We start from the raw sequence: 26,832 nt of genomic DNA, 5'->3' as shown, positions 1-26,832 counted from the left end.
AAAGTACAGCCTTCATTAGGTGTCAAAAACTCCACATGGTACCTTTTGAGGAAGCTAAATACCTGGTTTTAAACTAATAATAATTAGGGTTAGAATCAGTCAGGAAGCGCTCATCTCTCTGCTGTAAACACCGTTAATCGTGTTCTCTGTGCATCTTCCTCCCTCGCTCTGTGTCTGTTTGTGTCCGTACTTGTGCAGTCGGGGGACATTGAGATCGTGAACCACAGGACCAAGGAGACCTGTCAACTCAAGTTTTCTCCCTACAGTTATTTTTCTAGGGACGTTCCACGGAAGGTAAATGCCATGTCCCCGACCCATTGCATGCATTTATTTGTCCGATGCTGCCTCCTGCTGGACACTACCAACAAATATATTATGTAATGGAGAAAAAAAAGCTCATTGTATAAGGTTTCATTGCAGTGAGGAAACAGGCAGTGCACCAATTATCTAAAAATGGGGCACCATGCTGGCCTCCTTGGTACCTACTGATCTGTGATGAGCTAATGGAGATTTACTGGTGTCCTACCTACGCGAATGTGTACTTAAGTGTTTAAAAGAAAGGACATGGTGATACATACAGACTTGCGGAGCAATGTATTGCTTTAGTATAGTCAGTTTTCTCACTTCCTTTTGCTTATTCCAGGTGACAGGTGTGGTGGCAGACAGTGGAGGGCAGGCTCACTACGTCCTCTCTGGTACCTGGGAGGATAAAATCGAGAGTGCCAAGGTTGTTCACAGCAGCCGAGGGGGCAGCGGATCAGAGGGCAAGCAGAAGACGGTTTATCAGACTTTACCTCCCAAGCTGCTGTGGAAGAAATACCCTCTCCCGTGAGTTTCATCTGCCGCATAAGGCAACGTATGAGTAGTCGCACAACAGCTGCCATGTTCAGCGTAACTCCTGTCCACTTCTTCTTGATCTCTCAGGGAGAACGCAGAGAACATGTACTACTTCTCAGCACTGGCACTGACCCTAAACGAGCAGGAGGACGGAGTGGGACTGACCGACAGCCGCCTGAGACCAGACCAGAAGCTGATGGAGGAAGGGAGATGGGACGAGGCAAACTCCGAAAAACAGAGGCTGGAGGAGAAACAACGAGCCGTGAGAAGGAGGAGGGAGGCAGAGGCCTCAGACGCTGTAGATGAAGGTACGCAAAGGAGAACAGGAAGTGCAGCATGTGTGAGTGAATGGCAGACAGGGAGTGATGGTAAAGGAAGGGTGAAAGATAAGCATTGTGCTCTGCAGTGATTTTCAAATACATGCATGCAGTTAAGATTGGATAAAGTCTGCAACTACTTTTTTTCCCTCAATGCAATAACGAAATGTTTTTGAAATGCTACAACTTTGAATCACATCTCTGGCTTGCTTCTTCTTCGTAGAAAAGGTAAACGTTATCGTAGTATCAAGAGCTATGCGGCAACTTAGATAATTATTATTTGTGTACTGTCTTACTTTATATGAATAGTGCTTCATAGTGGGGAAAATCCGTCACCCGAGCTTAATGGTTTGGATTTAGGAAGTCGTACTTATCCCAGTAAGAACAACGCTCAGTCATTCCTGTCATTCTAAACGTTTCATCCTGTGGCATTCGTGCACGTGCGTGTTGTGTGTGTGTGTGTGTGTGTGTGTGTGTGTGTGTGTGTGTGTGTGTGCGCGTGGTGCCAAGGCTATATTGTATCTGATGTACCCATGACTTGTCTTTCTTTTCCTCCCTCTATTGGTGGTCAGAGTGTGATTATGACTCTGGTGAGTGGGGGCTGCCCTGTGCCCCTCTGCTGTGTATCACTCACACACAAATACACACACACACACACACGCACACACATGCAGACACACATACTTGTGAACCTACATGCACGCACACACATACACACCCTCCTCTGTGTCCTGTGTATGGTCTGACTGTGTGGAACTGCATGATACCCCTCTCATGGCAGCTTGACATAATTACTCAGGAAAATGGCTTTTCCTGCATACATGTTACATGGAATAACAGATACAAGTATTCTTAAGGTGGCGGAGCCACGTCAGCAAGTGATTTATTTACACTGCATCGGGCAGAGCACTGCGATGGATTGCTCCACCTACATTATGCATATGTGTGAAGCCAAATTGATCGCAAAGCAAATTGCCTGCAAGTGTGGCTTCTCCACTAGAGCGCAATTTCAATGAGAGGAATTGAGTAACGCCTGTGTCTCTTCCCGCAGGCAAGGAATACGAAGGCTACCAGCCATTGTGGTTCCACCAGCGGAGGGACTCAGTCACTGGAGACACAAACTTTGTGTACAAGGGAGGTTACTGGGAGGCAAAAGAGAGACAGGACTGGAGCATGTGTCCCAACATCTTCTAACCCAAGAACTCCCCCCAAATCACACCTAACCTCATCGGACTGGGAACCGCTTTGCCTCTGGTCCTTCAGTAATGGTGCGTAGCACCACGTGGACCTGTGGTGAGCATGAGAATGTGTTTGTTTTCGCACACTCTCAGATTACCTCCAAATGTACACTCTGTTTTTACTATGAGGAAAAAGAAACAGCAGTGCAATAATTGTGTAGATGTGACATGTTGTTGGAGTTGTGGTACTACACAACAAAAGGCACCTGCACATTCCTTCATAAATCTTACTCACTTTTCTGTGTTCACCCGGTTTTAGAGTTTTTACGGATTGGACAGAAACCTGGGTCAAAAGCATTAACACACACATATACAGAATACTGTTGAATACACAGCATTTCAGGGGTTTACTTTGAAAAGGGTCCTCATACTTTGTTTAATTCAGTACAGTTGAGTTCATGCCAGACTTAATAAATCTTACATTTTCTCCCCTCATTTTCTTTACGCGAATAATTTCATGCTCTGTATTTTCCAACTAAAGCCCAAAAAAGTCATCGTAGAAATATATGCCTTTCAGATTTTCTTATCAGTACGGCAGATAAAATGTGTTAAAAATATTGATTAGAAGGATATTCTCAAAAAAAGTAAGTAAAAATAAGTACAGACAAAAAATAGGTAACATAAGTATGATTTTTTTATCTTTAAACCGTACTACATGTTATTTTGTGCTGCTTATTTTTGTGGAATGTCAGTTTTATTACTTTGAAATTGACTGTGATCCTATTTCATAATTCTTTGTCACAGATGAAAATGTCAGGGCCAGATTTCATTGGCTTTGATCTGATTGAGCTGAAAACTGGTGGTAAAACTGTCAGAGAAAAAATATATACACATAAAATTTAACATAAATACAATCAATACACATTGTGGAAAAGAGGACACAATGCTGGAAAGAAACCAATAAAACTGTCCAGCTTATAAAATCTATCCTGAAAATAAGCATGACAAAAAAACATTTTATATAACGAGCTGTGTTTTAGAAATGTATTGAATTACTTCACAGTTCTTATTTATATTATTTGTAACATTTTGGGGCAAACTGTCTCTTATACTGCTGAACTTGTTCTATTCAGTGTGAATGTTGGAGTTTCCCTCCAGAAATGACAGTCGTAGTGTGAAGTAGTCAATTAAGACTAGAGTGCATATAGAGATAATATGGCTGATTCTTCATTTAATATGTTGGATACAAAGTGCATCTCAGTCATCTGAATATGCTTAAGACATCTTCCATTTGTGATTCTGATTATTGATATTCTGTAATAGGCCTAGTTGGTCCATTTGTTTAAACACATTAGCGCTTCTACAGTAACACATAGAATATCCACATCACTCCATCAAATAACTCAACTAGCACTTTTCACTGTGGTAGATCCTACATGAAGTACATATCTGTGTTGGTGTTGAGAACATGTCACTCTGTACATGTACTTTACCTTGTCCTCTGGTGCTCTCCAATCACAACACACCGTAACCGTGACGACCGTTCATAGACACGTCTTTCTCAGTGATCATTCTCCGTCTGCACCAAAGACATTCAGTGATTGGTTTCCATGGCGTGCTCCACAAAATCCATCCCTCACTAGTCTGAAGCTCAGAAGTTTCCAGGAGGACTGCTGTACGTGGGGTTGGAGCGGCATCTCCGAGGGGGCCGGAGGTCCGGACACGGGGTCAGAGGTTGTAGAAGCACACAGGGCTGGTTCCTGTAGCACACTTCTGACACTTGCTCCTACTGCCGTTGACCTCCTCCCCAGCTGGCGCTCCAGCTTCAATGCAGCTCACGCATGGTCCTTTCCTTCAGAGTTTGTGCACATATCTGATCTGGGATCAGCTCACAGAGGCCCCCCCTCAGTCTTTTGCCTTCAATCGACTGAACCTGTGCACTACATGTCTACGGAGACAAGAGTTTTAAAAAACAGTTAGTATTTTTTTGTAATTATTATTAGGAATGTAGAATTTAAGGCTGGATGTATTGTATCTTCCATCTAGTCTATTTGTGTGGATATTTTGTCATAAAAGAGAGATTGTGAGATGAAGAATAATTATACTGATCTGAGTCTTAAGTTATGCAGACAGTGCGTCCAAATATGAAAACAAATGACTGAGTGAGCCGGGAGGATTTCCAGTAATTTCATTTTTTAATCCAGATTGATTCTGAGAGGATGGATGTTAACTCGTGTGCAACCTCAATTTAGCTGCATTTTTTCTTTTTTATATTTCCAAAAACTGTTAAAACAATTAAAATATTTTTTATAGAGTCGTTGATATGAGTACATTGGTAACCATGTAATGCTTTCAGAGATCAACACATCTGGCAGTTCACATTTTAGCACAGTTTACTCACTAAATCTACCTAAAAAAAACTAAATTTACTTAAAAAAAATAAAGGTTACCTGATACTATTCTTTTCAGAGTCAAAGGTGGTACATTTTGACAGGGATAAATCCAAAATATGTAACTGTTATTGTTATGTAATCTGTGTCATCATCATTCAGTACCGGACGGTGACTCTACTCCACATGTGGAGGTTTTGGCTCACAGCTGTTGCTGCTTAAACAAAACAGTTGAAAGCTTAAAGAAACAACACAACAACCAAAGTGTATGTGGAGAGTGTGTGTTGTGTACTGTAGACTAGAAATAACCTCTAATCCGCCATTTCTGGGGGAGTTCTAATGTAAACCCCCCCTCTCATTGTTTCTCTCATTTCATCTCACTGAATTCACTCTAGTATGATTTTCTTATTTGCTGATTTCTACCTTCATGGGTGCCATTATTCTTATGTTGGTGTTTGTATGCGTAGTGAGTTTGCGTTGTGTGCGTGCAAGGCAAACATTTCCTTCTCAGTCGATGCTGCTCAGTTATGAAGCAGAAGCAATCTAATAAAAATGGGGAGAATTTCTTGCCTTGTCCAAACCCGGTTGCCCCTCGGACTGTGATTTGTGTGAGATAATGTCATTGATCTGTATGATGATGACGACAGCTACATCACAACCGTGGCCTGGTACTAGAGGTCAAAGGAGATTGACCTGCCTTGACTGCTACTCTTAATCCCCAAATACATGTCGGTGTTTTCAGGTGAAACTGCGGATTCAAGATTTCTTTTTTTTTTTTTTATTGTGTATCTTCTCCCTTAATTTCTACTCGTATAACATTGTCTGTTAATGACAAAGATACAATAATAATTAAAAAAAGAAGATAATAAAGTTGCGATTGTTCAAGCTGGATATCCGTCTGCTTTATTTTTTAACGGCTGAAAGATGAGATAAAAAATGAGATCATTTCGATTTTTTGAGTTTCAGCACAAAAAAGTGTTAATACGTGAATAAACTCACCAAAGCTGCAGCAGTAACCACACAATTTATTAGCATGAAAACAATATAGCAAGCTTTGACTTAGGAAGGTTTTATTTTACAAAGAAATCTAAATACAGAAAATTAAGAAAAGCCCTTCACAGCCTACAAGAGTTAAATCAACATACCAACCCAGATGGGGTTGAACGTCAAAGGCACAATTTTAAGGCATGTAAATATATACAACTAATTCAAATATTTAGAGAATTTTACATAATTTTACAGTGTTATTTAAATCTCTACAACCCGGCACACACTTCTAGGCAAAGTATGGTGCAAATGTTGCCGCTGCATGCGCTCTGTGATTTACCGCGCTGTGCCGACAGCGAGCTGTTTGGCCGTTTCCATGGCAACCCATTCGAGCTCCCGTCAATCAAGTCTCAGTGCGCCAGCTGTGAGCTTCACTTGTACTTCAGAAGACTGGAAGTCAGCGCCTCCTCGTTTGTCCCCTGATAGTAAGTAAGTAATATGCATTTTCCTTCAGGCGGCACAATGACGGTGAGACTATTTTACTTTCAGACAGAGCGTCTCAGATTAGCTGTGACTGCATGTTAGAGATGTTTGTCATTTGGCAATCAACTTAATGAATTAATCGGAAAGGCTCAACAAAGTGATTATTCGGTGTAGCTGGCGTTGAGAACATAGTTATTGTGACAATAGTATTAACTTTTAGGTATTTCAGTCAGCTCAATACTTAAATTCCTTAATTGCCACTATTAAGTTCAGGGGCTTTTATAGCTCCTGCACTGTTTATTGTGGGGAGTGGACGAGATCAGGAGGCCGTCTTTGTGAAGAGAAGTCAGTTTGGCCAACAAGCTAAATTGTCTTGGTTTCCTGGACAACAGGGCAACAAAGCCCCCCACTCATTACGACGGCCCAGTGGGCCTCTACCAATAGTAGATGGAAGTGGGGATGTTTTGTCCGCTGAGTGTCTGAACATTTGTCTTCAGCTGCAGGACATGGCTGACCGAGGCCACGCCGGAGGTGCAGACGTCATAGATGAGCTTTTCTACGCAGGTTTTATTAGTAGTGCGTCTTTGTTATGTACATCTCACCCTTTTAGGGAATAACATCGTCTCATGTTTACCTTTTTGTCTGCTCTGATAGAAATCAACAATAGCAGAAAAGACCCGTGTGACCTTCTCCTAGATGCTATTGATGCTCAGCTTGGTCAGCTGCAGGTCTGTGATCTCATTTCTGTCTGTATGTGTAATCTGGAATAAATGTTTTAAGTGATTAATCTATGTAGGTCCAGCCCAGGAAATGTCAGACAATTTCCAGAGAGATCGGTGGCAAAGATGCAGGTAATTTATGTCACAACTCAGAATTTAAGGTATTGTTCCTCTTTTTTTACGTGTGTACATGTTTTTTTCCCCTAGATCCTCTCATTTGGAGTCAATCCTTGAGCAAAGACACCGGCTTTGGGAGTACAACTCAAACAAATGACACTCCCTTGTCTTGTCTTGATTTGATACACACTCCAAAGATGGACCACACATCAGGTATTATTTTGGTGTATGTATTATTACAGTAATCTCAATCTCTATCTTAACAATTGAAATGCTTTAAAACCTGCAACTCTGGTAGGAGACTTTTTATGACTTTTTCAAGTGATTAATTATGATATTTGTATGGCCACAACCATGACACCTTCTCCATAAAATCATAAAAAAGGAAAAATGGAATGTGTTACTTTTCATTTACTTTCATCATGGCATTTTAAGACGGAACACTTTTTAATGACATTTTTAATCACTTTCTGTTCTTTTTTGGTGACTCTTTTTCGGCATAATTTTTAAAAAATTGTTTTACTTGTTAATTGCAATACCATTACAGTGTGTGCCAGGTACTATACCATGACCGGTTTTATGAAATATTGTAGTATCACACTTTTTAGTGATATTTCATATGACACACTGTACCCATTTTTTATGACGTTGTAATATAAAATATTACTGCACTCTGACATTTACCTGATTCTATAATATCGCAATTTTTCCTTTCATACTATAAACTTTTTGAATTTAATTTTTCTTAAGCCCCCCCCATCTCTCTCTCCATCTCTCCATCTCTCCATCTCTCCTCAATTTCTCCCCCAGAAAGCAGCACACGTTTGCTGGAAAGAGACATGGGGGAGAACGTGAGTCAGAGGGAACAGGTCATCTGGAGACTCAGGAGGCTGCTGGGAGACGCTTGTAATGAGGGAGGTTTGGCCGGAGACTCCCTCCCTCCTGCAGACAGCATCTGCACCGAGGACTTTGGACGGCGCTTCAGAGACGAAATGGTCGAATCTGAATTCGACCATTTCGCGAGCAATATGCAGCGACTCGACAAGAAGGAAGTGACGGAGAGGCAGGTGACATCTGGCTTTGACGATTGCCTCAGTGAACAAAAAGGACAAAGTATTCTTAATGTCAGAACATTGTCCAGCTGTGGAGTAAATACATCATGGAGTGAGACAACCGCAGCTGAAAAGAGAAACAAACCCCAGAGGCCTGGTTGTGATGGCAGCAGTGAGTATTAATGACTATTAATAAGTGTGTGCCAATTGTCCAATTTTACAAAGAATTGCTTTGTTTTTCCCAAAGATAAAATAATGCAATTTTCTATTCCTAAAAGATGAAATGTGTGTTTTCATTGCATTGGACAAAAATTTGTAGATTGTGAAAAAAGACGAAAGAGAAAGTAAAATAAACAATTAAGAAAAAATGGTGAATCCCAGAAATCAATGGGTACTAACAAAATAAGAACCAATCATGGTTTGTAGGGATAAATAAGGATTTTATTTAGCAACTTGCGAGAGGCCCGTTTGTTTGGAGCTTTGATACCACGTCCATGACGAGTGACCTTCAATCAGCACAGAGCAAGTTGAGCAGCCAGCTGAGAGACTTCATTCCAAATATGGAGGAAAGCAAGTAGCATTTTAGACAAACCATTTTATATATAAATTATCACTAAAGAACAGCCAAAAATGAGATTTTTACTGTTTTTACAAACTCTTAAAATGAAGGAAAATATATCAACAAGGTTGGAATAAACACATGTGGAATTACAGCTGAGGTGATTTGAGTGACAGCCTCAGGGCGGCGCTCTCTCATTCAGTCCGTCACCATCAGTGATTGCTGTACGAACAGCGACTGTGACGCACCTTCACATGAAGGAAGGCAACCTGAAGTACAGCCGTGTGATCCTTTATGTGATCAAATTCTAAATGGAATCTCTGAATTTAACAGAATTGACCTTTCTTTGTTTGCAAAGGCCAAAGATTCTCCAATGAAAATGTCCAAAACAGGAGCCCTAAAGCTCAGCTTAAAAGGAGAAAGACTTACAGGTAATTCATGTGGAAGGACTCAAAAAAACATAATTATATTATTATATTTGGGTATTTTTTTGCAAACCTTCTGTACACATTTTAAAATATCCACTATGCATGTTTTTGTATCCCAGACTTGTGTGTTCTTCTGGTGATGGTGATCAGGACACGGATGAAGAAGTAAATCCCTGGAGGAGGCAAAGCAGGACAGAAAGAACACCAGAGAAGACGCAGTCCGACTGGGCCAGGATGAAAGAGCGGCTCTCTACAATTAGACAAGTGGGAATTAAACTGCCAGTCATATTCAGTATAATCTGAGAAATGTTTTTCGTCAATTGTGTAAATGATGTATGTGACATCACTGGAATTGTGTGTCTGGTTAAGAAGTGTGAAGAGGAGGAGATGATGCTACAGAAGAAGAAGGCTCAGATAAAAGATGTCAATCTCTTCCTCTCTGAACTTCAACAAAGAAGAACGGTAATGCGTAGTTCCTCGCGTGCGTATAGAAGTCTCACTAGTACTCACAGTGTTTGGTGCGTGTCCCAGCATGCCTTGCAGGAATTAAAGCGTCTGACTGAAGAGACAGCAAAGATGGAGAAGCAGAAGAGGACTCTAGAGTTTGTTCTAAGAGACAACGGGGCAAGACGGGACTCTATCAGGTATGAAAACTCTAACTATCCGCTTTAAACAAAGCTGTATGCATCAACATGGAAACATCACACTGCAGCCACAGGGTTCTCAAGCAGTAACGAATGTGTTTCAGCTGCCAGCGGAACGAGCAGCGAAGGCAGAGAGAGTCCTGCATTCTCCAGGTAATCGCACGACAATCAAACCAGACTCTGTTTATTACGTCGCGTTTTCTTTCCTCATTACTTCTGTTTTTTGATCCTGCGCTGTTCCACAAACAGCCAAGTGGCGTCACTCCGGCGCTGGAGAGGGAGAAGACGGAGCCGCTTGCTGAACAGCGACGGGCAAGAGAGACACGAGAGTCCAAACGAGTGGTACGGTGTTAAGGCCTTAAGGATGACAATTATAAACCAAGACCAAAATGTGTTTTATGTCATTTTGTTCACACACAAACATACAAAGTTATAACTACACCATCATCTCTGGTCGGATGTCATTTGTTTTTGATTTTGTTTTCTCATGTTACATTTTTTTAATGTTTTGTGTACAAACAGGTTAAGTATTACTAGATTTTCTGTGTCTATTGGTTGGAGGAATTTGCTTTTGGTGTTTGAAAGTGTGTCTGCATGTGTGTTTAGCGTGAACCGGAGGTTCAGACTGGTGAGGAGCTGCAGACGGTCACGGAAGCTGACAGCTCACCGAGGGACACTTGTGCTTCTCTGGAGGAAAAACTCGAGCAGAGAAAGGAAGAGCTCGAGGTGTCACCAAAGCACATCAGATTCTAATTTCTAAAAGTGTAAAATGTAATATTTATCAGTGAAGCTTAATCCTCACCAGTATTTCTGTATCTCTTTCTATCAGGCAGTAGAGCTTCAAGTCGGTAAACTGCAAAGGGAACTGGGAGAATGCAAAGTCAGAGAGGGAACGCAGCAGCAGATGTTGGCCCAAAAGGAGCTACAGATGTTAGATTTGCATGAGGAACTGGGAGCCTCACAAGCAGAGAGAGGTGGCCTGAGGGGGGAGCTACAGCACATGGAAGTCCTGCAGTGCAAAGCGCTGGAAGAGGCTCAGGAGAAAAGCCGTGGAGTGGTGGTACGTGCTGTGGCCTTTACGTTGACACACCATGTTTTCTATAAAGTAAGGTTGGGCTCCTCCTTGGCTCAATGTAAACTGCTTGGTGCTTTCCGGAGTCTCGGTGGCACTGGTGGGTATTAAAGTGTTGGTGTTTTCATGATTGTTGCACTATACAATATACAGTACATAGTAAGTAAGTAAGTAAAAGCACTCCAGAGGGTTACTGTTCATGTGATCCTTTCCTATTCTGACAGCTAAAAGAAGAGACAAAGATGCTTAGCGGTTCTCTGGAGCAGCAGCAGAACCATGACGAGCAGCCAAACGGCCTGCAAAAGGTACTCTGATAATCCTAAAATATACAATATTTGTGTGAAGTGGTTTGCAACCAGGAAATGGACCATTACTGTCTAAAATGATTCAGAAATGAATTCTGATTTCATTCTCTTTCTGCGACTGTATTTCTATCTGGAAGAGAGTGCAACATATGGAGGATTAAAGTCTTTGCTGGCTGGTATTTGCAGAACTTGCAGAGACAGACGGCCGCTTGTAAAAAAAACCTGTAGAAAGCAATTCTCTGCAGGCCAACAAAGAGACGTGGTGCTGCAAAAGCTCTGACGCGCTGTGGTGTGTTTGTCACAGAGTCACAGGGCAGTGCTGAGACCCGAGCAGACCGAGGCCGACGAGCTGAGAAGGATGCGAGAGGACAGCGAGGGAAGCAACAACCAAAGGACAGCTGAACAGCAGCTCAGGCGCTGGGCACTGGAGCTGGGAGCGGAGTGCCGTCACCTACACCTCTTAGTGGAGCACAGTGGAGCCCAGCAAAGTGCTCACAGGTACAAGTCCTGCCCTGGTTTATGTGGGGTAAAAAGAGGGCGATATTTTGCAGGCAACAAGACGTGTTTGTTTTTTCTGATGCCTCGAACAGTCCAACAGCCACTGAGGCTCTTACACACCTGAGGACACTAAGAGAGCAGCTGAAGCATTTGATCGACCATCTACAGCTGGAGCTCCATTCACAGAAAGAAACCACCGAGCAGCTGAGGAAGGAAATGGTATAGTTTCTGCAATGCCTGCTGTTTAACAATACAGAATATGACATGTATACAGGACATGAGTAAAAGTCCCCTTTGTCCAGGAGAGACAACTGAGCGTCCAGAGGCAGCAGCTGAGGACGGACAAAGACCGAGCCTTGGATTCTCTAAAGGAGCGTCTCATTCAGGTAACTTGCAGACTTTTTTAGTGCACACGCCGGTCCGCATAGAAACAGAAACCTCATCATGCAACGCCGTCCGCCCTGCAGGAGCACATTGAGGAGTTAAGCAGTCTGAACTGGGCTCGTCCGTGTGAAGGAAGAGCCGAGGTTGGAGGGATGGCAGCGTGTCTCCGCAGGCAGCTGAAGGCGAAAGACCTGGAGCTCAGGCAGGTCCAGAGGAGCATGGCTCAGTGGAAGGAAAGGACGGCCGCTCGTCTGGCATGCAAGTTTGAAGCCGAGTTGACGGCTGAATTGGAGAGGTACCACTCAAACGAACCAAAATCAAGTTAAAGGAAAGGCCCATCCGTTTGTTTGTGGGTTTTAGGCAGTGATTTCCAGAACAATTGGAAATGCGTAACTGGTTTTCCCCACCCCCACAAAAAGCCCATATATATATTTAATAGAATGGAGATATTATACAAAGTAAGAATGAAGATATTCTGTGGTTCTATATTTAGAGTTTGCTCTCATTTTGGTATCCTGCTTTCCCACAGGTACAAGACCAAGTTGTTGAAGGGCAGGTAAGTTCACCTCACTGGAGTCTGAAAGTGGTACCATAGATGCACAACTAACTGTTTCCATGTAAGTGGTCACTTCCTACATGTGTTCATTGTAACAACTATCAAACGCAGCTCTGTTTGTTTTCCAGGAAACCATCAAAGCCCCGAGAGGAGAGCCGGAGAGTTCCCATGAAGGCCGAAGCAGAGATGACACACAGTGCAGATGTAGAACCTTTCCTGTTTCAGTGATTAAAAAAAAACAAAAGCCCCGAGCTCCAACAGATCTGTAGCCTAAAGATAGACAACGTTCACACGTTTATTAAAAAGAAAAACTCTTTTCCCCCTCAGAAAGCTTGGAAATCAGTTTGCTCTCCCTCCCTCCGTGTTGTGGACGGTGCTGCCTCCTCCGACGTGGCTTCATTTAAGCTCCTGCGTCACCTGCAGAGCAGAGTCAAGCAGCTTCGTGTAGAAACACAGGCCTGCAGCTGCAGCCCATCGCCGCCAGAAAGCGTCTCTTTGGATTTGTCAGGATCTTATATTGCAACAGTGAGTGTATTGTTTAGTAACGCACACTGCAATTATACATGCAAACCCAGCTCTGTCCTCAGAGCACCTGCTGCTCCTCTGTAATATTCAGCACAGCGGGACCCGATAGAAAATCCTCAAATCATTACCGTTATGCAAGCACATTGATATTATGATGATATATTATAATACCGGTGTCTCCTTTGTAGATCACTCGAGGGCAAGACGGTGGGATTCAGCGCCACTCATCAACCAGCGCCGTCAGAAGTTGGGAAACCTCCCTGTGTGCATGTCGCACACACCAGTGATTTATTGTAATGCATTTCAAGCTGTAATTTGTTGCCAAATAAAATCAATCATTTACCGTTAAATGTGCTGAAGTTTGCAGATTTAGTCAGAGACAGATGTCGTAACTGAAGATCGGGGCATTTAACTTACATTTTGTGTTGAGACAAGTCAGGTTTTTATGACTCAAGGTTACAATAAACTGAATGAGTAAACTGATGATCATGTGAGTAACGTCAGAGCATCTCGTGAAACTGTTCTTTGTGCAAATCTTTATTACATCATAAATGTTTAAAAGTTGTAAAAAAAAATAAAAAAAAGTCTAAACTTAATGTTAAATAAATCTCACAGTTTAAAAATGGCTTACCTGCAATCATATGCAGCCTGATTGGAATTGTCTATTTGTTTGCCATCTTTGGTTTCAGCAGGCTGTTGAACATTAAAATGTAGACCTTGTTCTTATTTAATTGACAACTATTTTCCTGTTTACGTAAAGTAATCGTCACCGTCCGTCGTGTTTTCAGAACTGGCTGCAATCGAAAATCCTTCTCAGAGGCTGGAATGACTTCTTGACCCTAAAAGGGTTATTTGACTCTGTCTAGTATGTCACTTTCAATACACTAAAAGTTTATCCTTATAATTCTTACCAGGCCAACTGTTTTAAATATAAATGAATGGAAGGTCAATTGTCATTCCACAGCGGTTAATCCTGGGAATCTACTGTAGAGGAACAGTCAATGAACACATGGCGACGTCCACTACATCTCATCCAATGAAACTCTACATGGACGATGTTGAATCAAATGAAAAGCCATAACACTCTGCGGCTGGTTTCAAAGTGGTAGTGTATATATCAAAATAGAATAAAATCATCAAACGGTACATCGTCAGGACGTCGTAACAAATTTCTCATGGCTCAGAGATTGCGTACTTACAAAGCACTAAAGATAATCGTTCTACCACAACAAGTACAACAGCAAGCAGGACGTCATGCTGAGCAGACGTGAAGATAAAACACAGGAGCAGGACTTTGGCTCCTGTTAACGAAGCTCACAAGCTGACAATTCAAATTGTACAAAACGCAAATGCTACACACTGATGTTTAACAAAAAACGTCATATTTACAGCACATCAGTCTGCTGTTGGCCGGCCGTCGCCAAAATACTGTACAAATGATCGAATATCTAAGAGACGTAAGTAAATTCTGCTAATTGGTACAAAATTGGTTAACTAAGACCGTCACAAACAGATTCACATGAGTAAAGCTGATTAATTAGGTCAACATTTTTGTAACAGGTTACATATAGTTGAATAGAATTATGACCAAAGAACCTAAACTGAGTTACTGAAGCAGAAAATGGGTTGCACACTGTCCATACAGCACCATACTCACATTCATAACATGCCGTGCCAGACTGACCGACCTCGAGTGAGTCCTTCGTGGTCTTTAGTGCGACCACATTTCCAGTCTTTAACTTTGGCATGTCTTTTCAATTCATCCAGCACTACTACATTTCCATGTCCTCCTCACCCGAGCAGTGGGCCACAGGAAAGACGTACAGAGAAGAGTGTGCGTCTGCAGGAGCACTGGAGGAGCTGAGGGCGCTGGGAGGGGTGGGCGATGAACACGGGGTTGGCGGTTGCTGAGATGCGATCTGCTGTTTACGTTGTCTCTGCACTGTGAACTTCCGCCTGCGACAGAAGGGATCGTCGGGCGGTCGCCACAACACCAGCTCCATGCAGGAATGGCTCCTAAAAAAGGAACGCGGGAGACCAAAATGAACCGTGTGTGGGAAAGAAGTGTGTTTTCGTGCTTCTCAAGAAGAACATGGGTCATATGATTCGGGTTACTTCATGGATCATTGGACGTTCTTGTAACAAAATGAAGAGAACGTACACAGACTGGGCCACCGTGTGCGGTAGGATGTCGCCGATGCCGCGCTGCAGACCCTCCTTTAAACTGTCAGACATCACCAGCACCGGCCTCCTCGGGGCCGGCTCCAAATCCAGATCTTCATCCTCGTCATCATCTTCCAGTGTTATTCTGAAATAAAGGGGACAGTATGCGCCGATGTCACCTTTTAATGTGATATAAACATAACATCCATAGCCATCAACACCACTGAATGGTAAAAAAAAAAAGCCCACTTTAACAGAATAGTAATAATACTATTGTGACGCAGCGATGATGCGGCCAGAAAATAACAATCAAATCCAAACACTGAACAAACTGGGGGTTGTATTTTGGGGCATACGGTTTCGTCTGAGGTCTTATTCTTCTTCTGAAGTCTTATTCTGGCCTTATAATGGCCATTTCTTGCCAAACATGCATCACACGCAGCATAATGCCCACCTGTCTTCGATCTCCTGCAGTTTCCTCTGAGCTGCTTCTACCTCCATGCAGGAGCTCTCCACCTCTGGGCGGGGGGGAGCCGAGGATGACTGCTGCAAAGTCAAGTTCTGAGATGCAGGATGGGGCTGCGGAACAGCGGGCGCAGGAGGGCTGCCGTTACCTGCGGGCCAGTCGCGGCGAGCGCCGCCGCCGCTGCTGCTGCTGCTGCTGCTCGAGTTCTCCGAAAGGCCGACTTCTACCTCGAACATCAACCGCCTCCTTTTAGCAGTGCATCCTCTGAGAAAACATCAAGATATTTATCACAACTCTGATATGCGACCAATCCAAGCACCCAAATGTTAAGCAAGGCTGCTTTTCCCGTGCATCTCTCACGTACTCATCTTCAACTCTCCTCCTGTGCTTCCTGAGGGATCTCGTCTCCCAACTGCGTTGGAAAGGAGGGACAAACATGTCAAAACACATCATACGTGCAGGTTGTGCAGAGGGAATTTGCAATCCTCTCGTTGTCTGCGACATACTTGTTGGATAGAGTTTCTCTCTGCAGGTGACCGGAGGTACTTGCAGATCCGAGATCGAATTCAGGAAGGCTCGTGGGGCCTGAAAATGAATACATGGCTGGCAGACAACCCGGTTCACTGCGCGTGGGAGCAGGACGATGCACGATGATCCGGGCGGGGAAACGATTTGAAGAGATGCACGGGAACACACATATATCCGATTTGCAAGGTCAGTATCGATACCAATCAACAACAACAAAAAAGTTATTACGTTACATGAAGCACAAATAGTTAACATGTGTTTACACGAGAACATTGCATTACAGTTAACGGCGTGACGTTACCTCAGTAAAACGTTACGAGCACAACGCGCTGGTAATATAACGTGAGTTAAACACATCGGCAGCTTCATACATTCGCTGAATCATACATTTGAAATAAGTAAACAGACCATGCGACGCGTTAACACACTGACCCGTGCAGCTGCCCTTCCCCTTCGTGTTGTGTCGTTAGCTCGTTAGTCTCCGTCAGTCCATGTTGTTTTCATCTGGAATAATCCCGTTAGCAAACAGCAGCGGCACGCGCGAATCTTGTCATCGTGATACCACATTAAACCCGCATTACGCGGCGCGTGCGGTGAAGTGCGTGGCTGGTCGGGTGCGTTAAACTCGGCTAGCTAACTCACGCGTCGCGGTGGAAGAATCGTCGAGGTTCTCGAAAGTGCGGATGGCGGGTGTGGGGGATTGTGGGAATTGTAGTCATCGTTCGTAAAGGGAAACGACTTGGCCACGGGTGTTCGTGCTGACCACGCTGTCACTTTCAGAAGCAATGTTAACGAAGTTTAGGTTTTTGTTGAAGCCGTAGCATCAGTTTTTTGTTACTCGGGCTCACGTCAGTTAGGAGGTCAGCGGTCATTCCGGCGCACGTGACGTCCTAAAGACGAAATGTGCGAAGTGAAATAGACACCCGCCCCTTGCTCTGCGTGTTCCGATTACCAAAGAGCATATACGACTGCAAGATAGTTCCACCCCATGTTTATGACTCAGCCAACAGCGTGTGGCTGCTTCCTTCATTGCTTTGTCATCGCAAATGGAAAGTCATGTGACAGTGAAACGCTGTTGTTGTCTACCTACTCAACTCTAGTTCTTCACACTCGAATTACTCTCTGAGGAGGTAAGACACCGCCGTGGAATGCAGCACGTTAAATGCTTAAAAGCAAATGACTAAACTGCTTTGATACGTTTATCGTATTTTGCGACCGAACGTCGCTAAACATATTTACTATTATGTGTAATCCTTTGTTATATCGAATCATTTTTAGATATTGGTGTTTGATATATAACAAAACTATGTAACTAAAATTCGAAGAAGTTTCCTGACCTCTCAACTTTACAGCTGTGCTAACAGTTTGTTACTACTTTTAGGGAAATATTTAAATGTATTGATTTATTTTCATACTGTGCATTACCAAATAGGTTGCCTAGAATGCTGTCTTTGGTCATAATCGTGGGCCTACTGGCTTTTGCCTTTGGTAAACCATGTGGTAAGTTGTTTTGTTTTTAATTGTTTTATATAAATCCAGCAATCAATCTTAATGACAGACTGTCCTCATCTGTTTCAACACAGGAAATAACCTCCTTTACAAATACACTGACTCACTGGTCCCCGTCGTTTTTATAATTATTTACACCAGGTTTCTGAATGAGATTAATTTTGCTTGCACTTTAAAACAAAAGTGTGAAATGACAGATAATGTTTGCATCTTTCAGGTCTTATATTATATCCAAGAGAGACATTGAGATTGATAGAACCGAAACACAGCACAGCTAAACACAGCCAGTCCTGGTTTCCTCTTGTTACTGCTGATACTGCAGTTCTGGTTTTGCAATGTTCCAAATGTTCATGTTGATTTCAGCAAGGGAGTCACTGAATAAACCATTTTATGTCTGTGGTCAAAATTTCTGAGTAACATTTTTTCTTTTAATATTCTTTTCCAGCTACTGAAGGCTCCAACAGAGAGTTTCACCTTTCGCTCAATAAGAATCTCCTTCGCTCTCTGGAGACACAGGAAGGACTCCCCAATCCCAGTGTCCACTTGGCATTACGGCTTTCTGATAACCACAACCCTCCCAAGGAGAGTGAACACCTGAACAGACTAAAAAACCTTTTGCACAATGACATTCAAAGGTATTGAAACGGTTTGCCGAAAATAAATTCCTATTTTAAATCTGAATGTCCACTTAACTGATGTTTTTCTTCTTGTTCTCACCTGAACCTGAGTCCCCCGTGTCTCTCTCAGTTCTCTCTCTAACAGCCAGTCCGTTGTCGGCCTCTTAGCACTGTACACTTTGGCTTTGAAGTCCTCCTGCTACGACTTAAACACGGTGACCTTCACAGTTAGTGAGAAGAGTGAGACGCTGCTGACGCACCTAAAGCAGCAGATGGATGACGAAAAAGACAATATTGCGTGTAAGTTTCCCTTTGACCTTTTGGAGACCAAAGGGTTTGTCCTAAAAGGTTTTTACCATTGTGTTGTGCTACACAATGAGGGAATATTTAGTTTGATTTTAATGCATTTGTCTGAAATAAAATCCGGGAAAATGTCAATAAAGCAACTATCTACTAATTTCATAGTTTTTTAATTTTTTTAAAATTCTTACAGCAAAGTTAAGTTTTTATATAATTTGGTTTATTTTGTTCCTAATCTCCTTTGGGCAGTCAGCCACCGCCCATTGACCAACTACTACCAGTACTCTCTTGGTGTGCTGGCTCTTTGCGTGAGCGGCATCAGGGTCAACAACCATGTCAGTAACAAGCTCATCAAGGCAGTAGAAATGGAACACTTCAAACATGGAGACGAGAGCACCGGTGAGTGTAACCCGCACAAATGTTTTCTTTTAGCTGTTCAGAATGTTTATCAAATATATGCATAAAGGCAGGAATTCATCCCATGAAGTCCCATGAAAGTGTTTTAGTTGCTTTAGTTACTTTTGAACAGGTAAATTGCATAAATTTGTGATTTATTTTCTGGTGGGTCACCTAACAGACCATTGCCAGAATGAAAGGTTGTGGTGGTAAACTGTTGTTGCCTAGCCTCAGTTCCGTTAACACCACCACAATGCTTTTACATGAGAAGAATCCAGCAAATATTGTTTTGTTTTTTGTGTGCGTCACATTAAACCCTCAATAAACCTGCCAAATGCACACAATGTTATCCAACGGTCTGGCCCTAGATACCAATGCCATGGCTGGAATGGCACTTCAGTGTGTGAAGGACGCTGGTTCCCACGTGCAGAACGCTGCTGAGCTCGACGCAGCCCTCAGCCAGATCAAGCAGAAGCTCTTGGCCTCCCGTCGGGACGACGGTCACATCGGCAATGAGTTCAGCACTGGCCTCGCCGTGCAGGTATATATCTTCTTCTTAGAGTTTCATCCAGCGTCCTTTTTTCTCTGCTGGACACGTCACAGAAAAACATCTTCAGAGCTTTAACATACTCATTTGTTGCGTCCAAGGCATTAATAGCAATGGGCAGCAGAGTTGCAGAGTGCGCTGCCTCAATGGAGGCCATGAGGACAGACGCCAGAAGCAACACGTACAACAACCCCATGGCCCTATCGCAGATCCTCCCAGCGCTGCAGCACAAATCCTACCTGTCGATTAAAAGCAAGGAGTGCCTCAATGAGGACGGTGTGTGCAGCATTACTCTACCGTGGTCACTGCGATCCCCGACTGTGTCTGTATGGTCACTGTCTGTGTCATGGTGGTCTTACAGACACGCTGGTGGTGGAGCCCATAGATCCTGTGGTGGATTCAGGAAGCAAGTCCACGGTGACTGTGTTGGTGGAGGTGGTGGCGTCCAGCGGGGCAGCTGCTGTTTACTCCGTCGATGTGCCAAAGGGAGACTCTCTGTTGGAGGCCCTTGAAATTCTCAAGGGCAAGAATGTTGGCTTCACGTGAGTTCACGCGGGGTTCTTTTTCTTCTTAATACAGTGTGATTGCTTACATTCAGTACAACCTGATGCTGTTTGCCAGGTTTGAGAAGGAGTCCAGCCTGTGGGGAAACTTCTTAAGTGCAGTAAACGGAGAGCAGGCGCGACAGAGCGACCGCAGATACTGGCACCTCTCCTCTGATGGCACTGCACTCATTCAGGGTGAGGGCACGCACGCACACACACACACACACACACACACACACGCACATACACACAATATGTAATGACTCACTTCATTCAAAGCCATTTCCATTGCTTTTAATTTTCACGTTTCCATTAAATAAAATGATTTTTTTCCTACCCCAGGTGTCAATGACTTCAAGATTGAGGCTGTGCAAAAAATAACCATCAAAAACACAAGCTACTAGATTGATATGGATCCAAAGCAGTTAAATCTCTTTTCTACTATGTTGTTTAGAGATTATTCTTCATTTTTCTGATCCCATTATGTAATTTAGAACTTATCAAACTCACATTGCTCCTCTGAATATTCAAACATTAGTATGTAAATTGTAATGTTTTTTACACATGAATTATTAAGTGAGTGTAAAATGTTTTATGATTGTAGTTTTAAACAAATACAAAATTTCTGAATGTCTGTGTTTTGTATTTTTTTTGTGTGTGTGTTTTTACTATGGATTATGAATATTAATTGGTAATGGCACACATACAGTAATGTAGGAAAAAGATTAGCTTCAATTGACACTAACTATCTTTTGTTTGCTGATGCAACTGGTCATGTTTATACCTGACATGTCTACATGTATATCTAATATCTAATCATGGGAATAAAACCCCAATGTCACCAAAGTCACACAGCTAGAGGGAAACGGGAAGTTATAAGAAAGGCCCCACCTTTAAATATTCTCAAATAAACGTATATGAAAAGCCACACATTCGGTTTCATGTTTTTCTGGATAAACATAAATAGCGGAACTGATCTCATTCTTCCCGGGGACGTTTTAGGGACACGCGCAAGTGTTTCCGGGTTACAAGGAACGTTGTATTAAATATATTTACACACATCTCTCTCTTATTCTATTTTTTGGTATATGTAATACATGTTATTCGCTACCAATGTTCTGTCCAAACGGGGCTGTTAAGGTCCGTGAAAGGATTTTCACGCGAAGGCACAGAACTCAACACCGGAAGTAGTTTGTTGTTGTTGTTGTTCTTAGCGTGTGGACACGGTTTCTCATGAACTAACGTTTCGTTCAATTAAGCCCAATATTGTCCCCCCCCCCCCCCCCCCCGCATCTTACGTGTGCATTGATAAGGTGAGCGCGCTGTGACCAATTCCGCCAGTATATTGGGGTAAATTGGTGGCGCATTTAAGCGTAAATCGATTCTTAGTGACCGACGTAGACCGCATACCGACATCACGTGCCTTAGATCTCTGCAAACCTGTCACCATGTCCGCCATCTGTCGATGCGCTCGGTTCAGTCGCGTTTCCACCTTAAAGACTAATTGGATGCAGGTGATGACATTCGGGTGCAACGCTCATCCGCTACAGAGGAGGACACCTGACGTCCTCCGCAGGGTCCGAAACGCGACTCACCTAAGTGACGTCACCATGGCCTGTAAGTCAAGGGACCTGTCAAGTTCATCTGAGAGTGGAGCAGCTCGAGTGAAGAGGGTTTCTATCGAGGGCAACATCGGTAAAATCAGTGACGTTTTATGAACACGGTTTCAAAATAAGATCTTCTTTTGTCCCAACCTCATAGTCTGGTAATATGTGTCTCCTGGGTTTATGTTCTCTCACTCATCAGCTGTGGGAAAGTCGACCTTTGCGAGACTCATGCAGTCAGCCTGCAGGGACTGGGAGCTGGTGGCAGAACCTGTCAGCAAGTGGCAGAACATTGAAAGCGGGACCTCGAAGGTGTGTGTTTGCACGCGTTCTGACCAGCTCTTCCCCAACAAAAATCAAGGGCAGCCAAACTGACCGTCTCCACTCGTGTCTTCGCCAGGGGACAGACGCGTCCCCCCAGTCGACGGTCAGCAACCTTCTGCAGATGATGTACCAGGACCCTGAGCGCTGGTCGTACACATTTCAGACCTATTCCTGCATGAGCCGTCTGAGGACGCAGCTGCAGCCTCCTCCGGCGCGCCTACTGCGCTCAGAGGGGACACCTGTCCAGGTGTATGAGCGCTCCATCTACAGCGACAGGTGGGGGAACGAGTCACGATGGGTGACCTTGGATGGATTCCCTTTGAACAGGGAATCGGTTCAGTGGGACTAGTTTTGAGAAGTGTGACCCATAATCTCCACGAGCGAGAAGATTATGCCCCAGTCTTAGAATTGGCGTAAAATGGATATTTCTTTTATGAATTAATTCACTTTTCTGAAATGCCTTTGGTTAAATGAAACTCCTGTGTCTTGTCAGATACATCTTTGCCCTGAACATGTTCGAGCTGGGTTGTATCAACTCGACAGAGTGGGCAGTCTACCAGGACTGGCACTCCCTCCTGGTGGAACAGTTTGGACACCAGGTGGAGCTGGAGGGCATTATCTACCTCAGAGCTCCACCAAAGGTATGCGAGATGTCACGCAACCTTCAGACAATACAAGAAATCTGGCCACACGTCTGCAGCACATCCTATTTTTCATCTATCTATCCATATAATATAGGCCACTGGTGTTTGTGTCCGTAACCCGATGTCACGAAGCCACGCGATTCACCTTTTAATCCTTTTCTCTTTGAAAGAGACACTCATGCATTGCACCATTGTGGTTTACCAGAGATGTATGGAGCGTCTGAGGTGCCGGGGAAGGGCGGAAGAGACCGGCGTGAAACTGGAGTATCTGGATAAGCTGCATGTTCAACACGAGAGGTGGCTTGTTGAGAAGAGCACTGAGTGAGTGTAAATGAAGGGAATGTTTGTTCTCTTCAGACGTCTATGTTGTGAACATTCTTAGTGACTACTGAAATGTAAAACAAAAAGAGAAAGTCACATGGTCTTTTGAGGTGTAACTTAACTCTTTTTAGATTTTAGAGTCATTTTGTGAAGATATTACACTTGAAATTGGTATTTGGCTGTTATGACTAGTGAATGATCCAACCACAGTCTTTGTATGAAAAAGGAAGTAAATTCCCCCAAATCACCAACACCTGCGGAGGTGCAGCTTCTGTATCGCAGGGTCGGTGCTGTTTGTGGTGACGGTCAGCAGCGTGTGGTCGGTGTGATGCAGCTCAACGCTCTCTTTTCAGATTACATTTCGAGAAGTTAAAACGGATACCTGTGTTGGAGCTGGATGCCAGTGAGGAGTTTCAGAGCGACCCAGAGGTGCAGGAGGAATTCATAAGAAAGGTATTTTTATTTGTTGTATGTTTATATAAGAGCTGCCCCCAGGTTAAACCACACAAGGGCCTCGTCCCAATGTTGGAGGTTTTACATCTTCACAGTGTTTGGTCCAAGGAGATGTATTTATGTTGTGTGATCTGATGTTTGATGTGTTGTGTGTCTGATTTATTAGCTATCCTAAAATACCTTTTTCTCCACAGATGAAAAACTTCTTCAAAGCTTTATAAGAAGACGTCCCCAGTGGGAAACGTATGACAGCAGTCAGGCCTCCGTACGTCATAGGGGAAATCTAAAATAGTATTGAAGGTTCTCTCTCTTTTGGTATTTTGCAGCATTACACAAAACACATTTATTTGTTACATTTTATTCTGCTTTTGTTGTTTGCATGTGAGTGTTTTGAGATTCAGTGGGAAGTTAGAGTGAGTTTTTACACTGTTCTATCTAGACTAAGTCTGTGCTGTCACTTCTTCAGCACATTTTTAACACAATATTGACTGACAATTGAAAAGTATTGTAAATTTCTTGTCTGTTAGCAAATAAAAATCTATTGTTTTCTAGCAATGCATTTTCCATTGTCTCATCAATTAAATAACATATTTTATTCCTATGTTCTATATGTGTGAAATTGTTACTTTTGTCATTGTCACTAAGCAGAGACGTCCTAACGGCTCTGCAGTATTAAAGGTGTTATTTGGGAATCGTTTTTTCACAATTCAAAAGGATTCGGCTCCCTGAGTGAATGTAAAAGGCCCTTTGACAGGACAATGACCTTGGCTAAATGTTTTCTTTTTCTCCCCCTCCGGTGTGCTCTGATGATCAGAGGGGCTGTTCAGAGGCCTGCAGTCATCAGGGGTCATCAAAGGGCAGCTGTCCACTATAAAGGGGGCTGTCTGGAGCTCCGTCTGCACATAGCATCATTTCAGCCAGAGACCAGCTGGAGGAAGGACGGCGTTCTTTGACTCACTCTCATTACATCCGGAGTAGGTTTTGCAGGTTTCAGTTCAAATGGAAGCCAGAGTCCTGTCAGTTTTGTGCACATTCCTCTTTTGTTCTGTTGGAGTGGTTTTCTCCACACAGGGGCACAGATATCTTAAAGAGCACAAGTCCAGCCTGGCATTCAGAAATGTCTCGTTCAGTCATCGCAGCAGATATCCTCTATACATGATGCAGCTGTACCGCTCCTTCAAGAGCGCCGATTTCCTACCATCATCAGCTGTCAACGCCGCTCCAGTGCAAGGACGAAACTCATCAACGCACAGTTCTGACTCCGTCCTGAGTCTGATGGGTAAAGGTGGGTAAGCCCTGCAGATTTCCTGTTTCTTTCACAATGATTACCTCCACCACTGGGTATACAGCACTTTACAAACTGTCAGTTTCTTCGTGTGTACTCTATTCTCCAGCAGCTCTTTAGTTGGTGCGTTATCTGCATTATCAGACACTCCCTCTTTACAACCCAACCAGCGTCAAACTGCTCTTTGACTTTAAAGGCTTTGTCTGTTTTTTGTGTGGGAAGGTGTGTATATTAGCCCTCAGACGTCCTTGCACAGCGGGGTTCAATACACATCCTGTCCTGTTCACCCTCCCACTCCAGTGTTTTGACATTTGTTCAGGGGGTCTGGTCGGCCCACGGAGCCCGTAGACTGACGCACGCGACTCTTGAGTTCTGATTTACATGTCACGTCTCCCTTTTTAGGTTGCTATCAAGTTGGTGAAAGATGGACGGTCACGTTTGACATGTCATCCATCTCTGCCAGTGAGCTTGTCCAGCTGGCAGAACTTCGCATCAGACTACCTTCCTTCTCCGGCTCTAAGCGCGCCACAGTGGATTTATATCACTCTCGAAAGCGGAGCTGTGACCCGGAGAGCGCTTTGTGCCGGGATGAGCAGCTTTTCTTGGGGAGCTTTGGCACATCAGCCAGCACCACAAAGAAAGGTTGGAGGGTTTTTAATGTGACCGCTCTGTTAAAATACTGGCTGTACCAGGGAGAAAGGGGGGCCGGCCAGGAGGCCTCGGGGGAACCTGAGTCGGACCACGGGAGCGGCATCGGGGATGTGGGTGAGATCGCTGACAAGTTCCTCGTCAAAACTTCGAGGCAAAGAAAAATATACCATCCGACCACAAACAGGGTCATGATGGTGATCTTCTCCAAACATAACTTGCCCCAGGAAGGACACACGGCTTACAGCCTCATTCACACTGTGGAAAACTCCAAGTATGTGACGATGGACAGAGCCAGCAGTGACAGACAAAGTCGTCGTCACAAAAGGAACAGAATGGAGAGGATGAGAGTGGCGGCAGGAGCTTCACCTACTCCAGCAGCAGCAGCAGCAGCAGCAGAGCCGGCCCAGAGGCCTCTGTGTCGGAAGGTGGACATGTGGGTGGACTTCGAACACATCGGCTGGGACGAGTGGATTGTGCACCCTAAGCGCTACAATGCATTTCGCTGTGAGGGAGAGTGTCCAACACCACTGGACGACTCCTTCAACCCCACCAACCACGCGTACATGCAGGTGAGATCTTTCTCCTTAAGCACGATCTTAAATAATATTTGGTATAGTCGCTGGTTTACTGTCACGTTGGAAGTAGCTCAGTTTGTGGGGGCTGGGAAACATGCGGTTCCAGTGCAGCAGCACGGCCTGTGGCCTGGTAGCTGGAGAGGTGCAAGTTCACCTCCTGGGAACTGTCGAGTTACCTTTTGAGCAAGGCATTGAACATCCAAAAGCCCTGGGGCCCCGCTGCATCCCTCAAACATATTTGCAGGTGTATGTGTAAGGGTCCTATGTGAACGTTGTTTGCATTTTGGGCCTCTGTATGAAAAAGAAAAAAAAATCCATTAATTAAGCAATTTGGTTCTTCTCATTCATTTTGAATTACTCGTATTTTTCAGAGCCTCTTGCAATATCACCATCCAGAAAGAGTGTCCTGCCCACACTGCGTGCCAACGCGCCTCAGCCCGCTCTCCATGCTGTACTACGAGAACGACGATCTGGCCCTGCGGCATCACGAGGACATGATCGTTGAGGAGTGCGGATGTCACTGAAGGCCGACGCGTCCCCGGTTTCACTGCGGCGCCGAGTGCGACTATTGAGGGAGCACAATCGTGAACTTTAGCTCAACTGCTTCTGTCTCCGTCCGTTGAATTTGAATATATTTCATCCATACTGGGTGGTTCGCAATAGCCTGTATCTTTAGTATGATAAGCAAATGTTATATGTTGTGTCTATTTATACATTATAATGTATGTTTTGTACATAAAATATGAAAGCATAAATTAAAACATTATTTCCACATGCTTGTGATGATTTATGTTTTTTGGGAAGCTCCACTGTGGAATTTGAGACGTTCCAATATAGTTTTTGAGTATTGGGT

The 26,832-nt window shown here is 43.8% G+C and overlaps 5 protein-coding genes across 19 annotated transcripts in view; 4 read left to right on the top strand and 1 right to left on the bottom strand.

The window, feature by feature from the left end:
* Positions 1-5,613, top strand: part of osbp2b (oxysterol binding protein 2b) — a 32,836-nt gene extending 27,223 nt beyond the window's left edge. For 3 of the 5 annotated variants that reach the window (XM_040196510.2, XM_040196512.2, XM_078086650.1), the window contains 5 exons: positions 199-294; positions 644-828; positions 925-1,145; positions 1,727-1,744; positions 2,206-5,613. In XM_040196510.2, the coding sequence (XP_040052444.2) occupies positions 199-294; positions 644-828; positions 925-1,145; positions 1,727-1,744; positions 2,206-2,348 (663 nt within the window). In that variant the 3' untranslated portion in view covers positions 2,349-5,613. The remainder of the gene's footprint in view (positions 1-198; positions 295-643; positions 829-924; positions 1,146-1,726; positions 1,745-2,205) is intronic. The other 2 variants (XM_040196511.2, XM_078086649.1) reach the window with 1 other exon arrangement.
* Positions 5,614-6,106: 493 nt separating this feature from the next.
* On the top strand, positions 6,107-13,688 carry LOC120831214 (uncharacterized). 8 transcript variants are annotated; one of them, XM_078086645.1, is made up of 23 exons: positions 6,107-6,198; positions 6,690-6,756; positions 6,847-6,920; positions 6,989-7,043; positions 7,119-7,241; positions 7,779-8,252; positions 8,998-9,070; positions 9,187-9,331; positions 9,440-9,529; positions 9,599-9,711; positions 9,816-9,864; positions 9,961-10,053; positions 10,318-10,437; positions 10,541-10,771; positions 11,008-11,088; positions 11,393-11,586; positions 11,679-11,805; positions 11,889-11,972; positions 12,054-12,265; positions 12,500-12,526; positions 12,655-12,730; positions 12,854-13,051; positions 13,240-13,688. In XM_078086645.1, exons 2-23 carry the CDS (start codon positions 6,699-6,701, stop codon positions 13,336-13,338), a joined length of 2,796 nt encoding a protein of 931 aa, XP_077942771.1. In that variant the 5' UTR covers positions 6,107-6,198; positions 6,690-6,698; the 3' UTR covers positions 13,339-13,688. The 8 variants fall into 8 exon arrangements, with proteins under 8 accessions (XP_077942771.1, XP_077942770.1, XP_077942766.1 ...); XM_078086644.1 differs by having other exon boundaries at positions 9,437-9,529; XM_078086640.1 differs by having other exon boundaries at positions 6,107-6,194; positions 9,437-9,711.
* ccdc117 (coiled-coil domain containing 117) lies at positions 13,571-17,162 on the bottom strand. The gene is made up of 6 exons (XM_040196519.2): positions 16,641-17,162; positions 16,187-16,303; positions 16,045-16,092; positions 15,669-15,944; positions 15,213-15,359; positions 13,571-15,067 (listed from the first exon to the last, which is right to left on the bottom strand). Exons 2-6 carry the CDS (start codon positions 16,279-16,281, stop codon positions 14,824-14,826), a joined length of 810 nt encoding a protein of 269 aa, XP_040052453.2. The 5' UTR covers positions 16,282-16,303; positions 16,641-17,162; the 3' UTR covers positions 13,571-14,823.
* tcn2 (transcobalamin II) lies at positions 16,256-20,756 on the top strand. 2 transcript variants are annotated; one of them, XM_078086646.1, is made up of 10 exons: positions 16,256-16,394; positions 17,641-17,708; positions 18,163-18,352; positions 18,465-18,634; positions 18,884-19,033; positions 19,399-19,571; positions 19,679-19,853; positions 19,939-20,119; positions 20,199-20,317; positions 20,465-20,756. In XM_078086646.1, the coding sequence occupies exons 2-10, from the start codon at positions 17,651-17,653 to the stop codon at positions 20,524-20,526; spliced, it is 1,278 nt and encodes a 425-aa protein (XP_077942772.1). In that variant the 5' UTR covers positions 16,256-16,394; positions 17,641-17,650; the 3' UTR covers positions 20,527-20,756. The 2 variants fall into 2 exon arrangements, with proteins under 2 accessions (XP_077942772.1, XP_040052449.2); XM_040196515.2 differs by lacking the exon at positions 16,256-16,394 and adding an exon at positions 17,199-17,338.
* Positions 20,757-21,114: 358 nt separating this feature from the next.
* On the top strand, positions 21,115-26,751 carry spaw (southpaw). 3 transcript variants are annotated; one of them, XR_005714029.2, is made up of 8 exons: positions 21,115-21,817; positions 21,929-22,038; positions 22,127-22,326; positions 22,544-22,691; positions 22,900-23,015; positions 23,369-23,468; positions 23,663-23,768; positions 24,283-24,753. XR_005714029.2 is itself a non-coding variant. In XM_040196517.2 (7 exons), the coding sequence occupies exons 1-7, from the start codon at positions 21,571-21,573 to the stop codon at positions 23,687-23,689; spliced, it is 948 nt and encodes a 315-aa protein (XP_040052451.1). In that variant the 5' UTR covers positions 21,129-21,570; the 3' UTR covers positions 23,690-24,023. The 3 variants fall into 3 exon arrangements, 2 of the variants coding, with proteins under 2 accessions (XP_040052451.1, XP_077942774.1); XM_040196517.2 differs by lacking the exon at positions 24,283-24,753 and having other exon boundaries at positions 21,129-21,817; positions 23,663-24,023; XM_078086648.1 differs by lacking the exons at positions 21,115-21,817; positions 21,929-22,038; positions 22,127-22,326; ... (1 more) ...; positions 22,900-23,015; positions 23,369-23,468 and adding exons at positions 25,156-25,973; positions 26,351-26,751.
* Positions 26,752-26,832: the final 81 nt, after the last annotated feature.

This window comes from Gasterosteus aculeatus, chromosome 13 (assembly GCF_964276395.1).
Source record: "Gasterosteus aculeatus chromosome 13, fGasAcu3.hap1.1, whole genome shotgun sequence".
Lineage (NCBI taxonomy): Eukaryota > Metazoa > Chordata > Actinopteri > Perciformes > Gasterosteidae > Gasterosteus > Gasterosteus aculeatus.
This window is presented reverse-complemented; position numbering and strand designations above follow the sequence as displayed.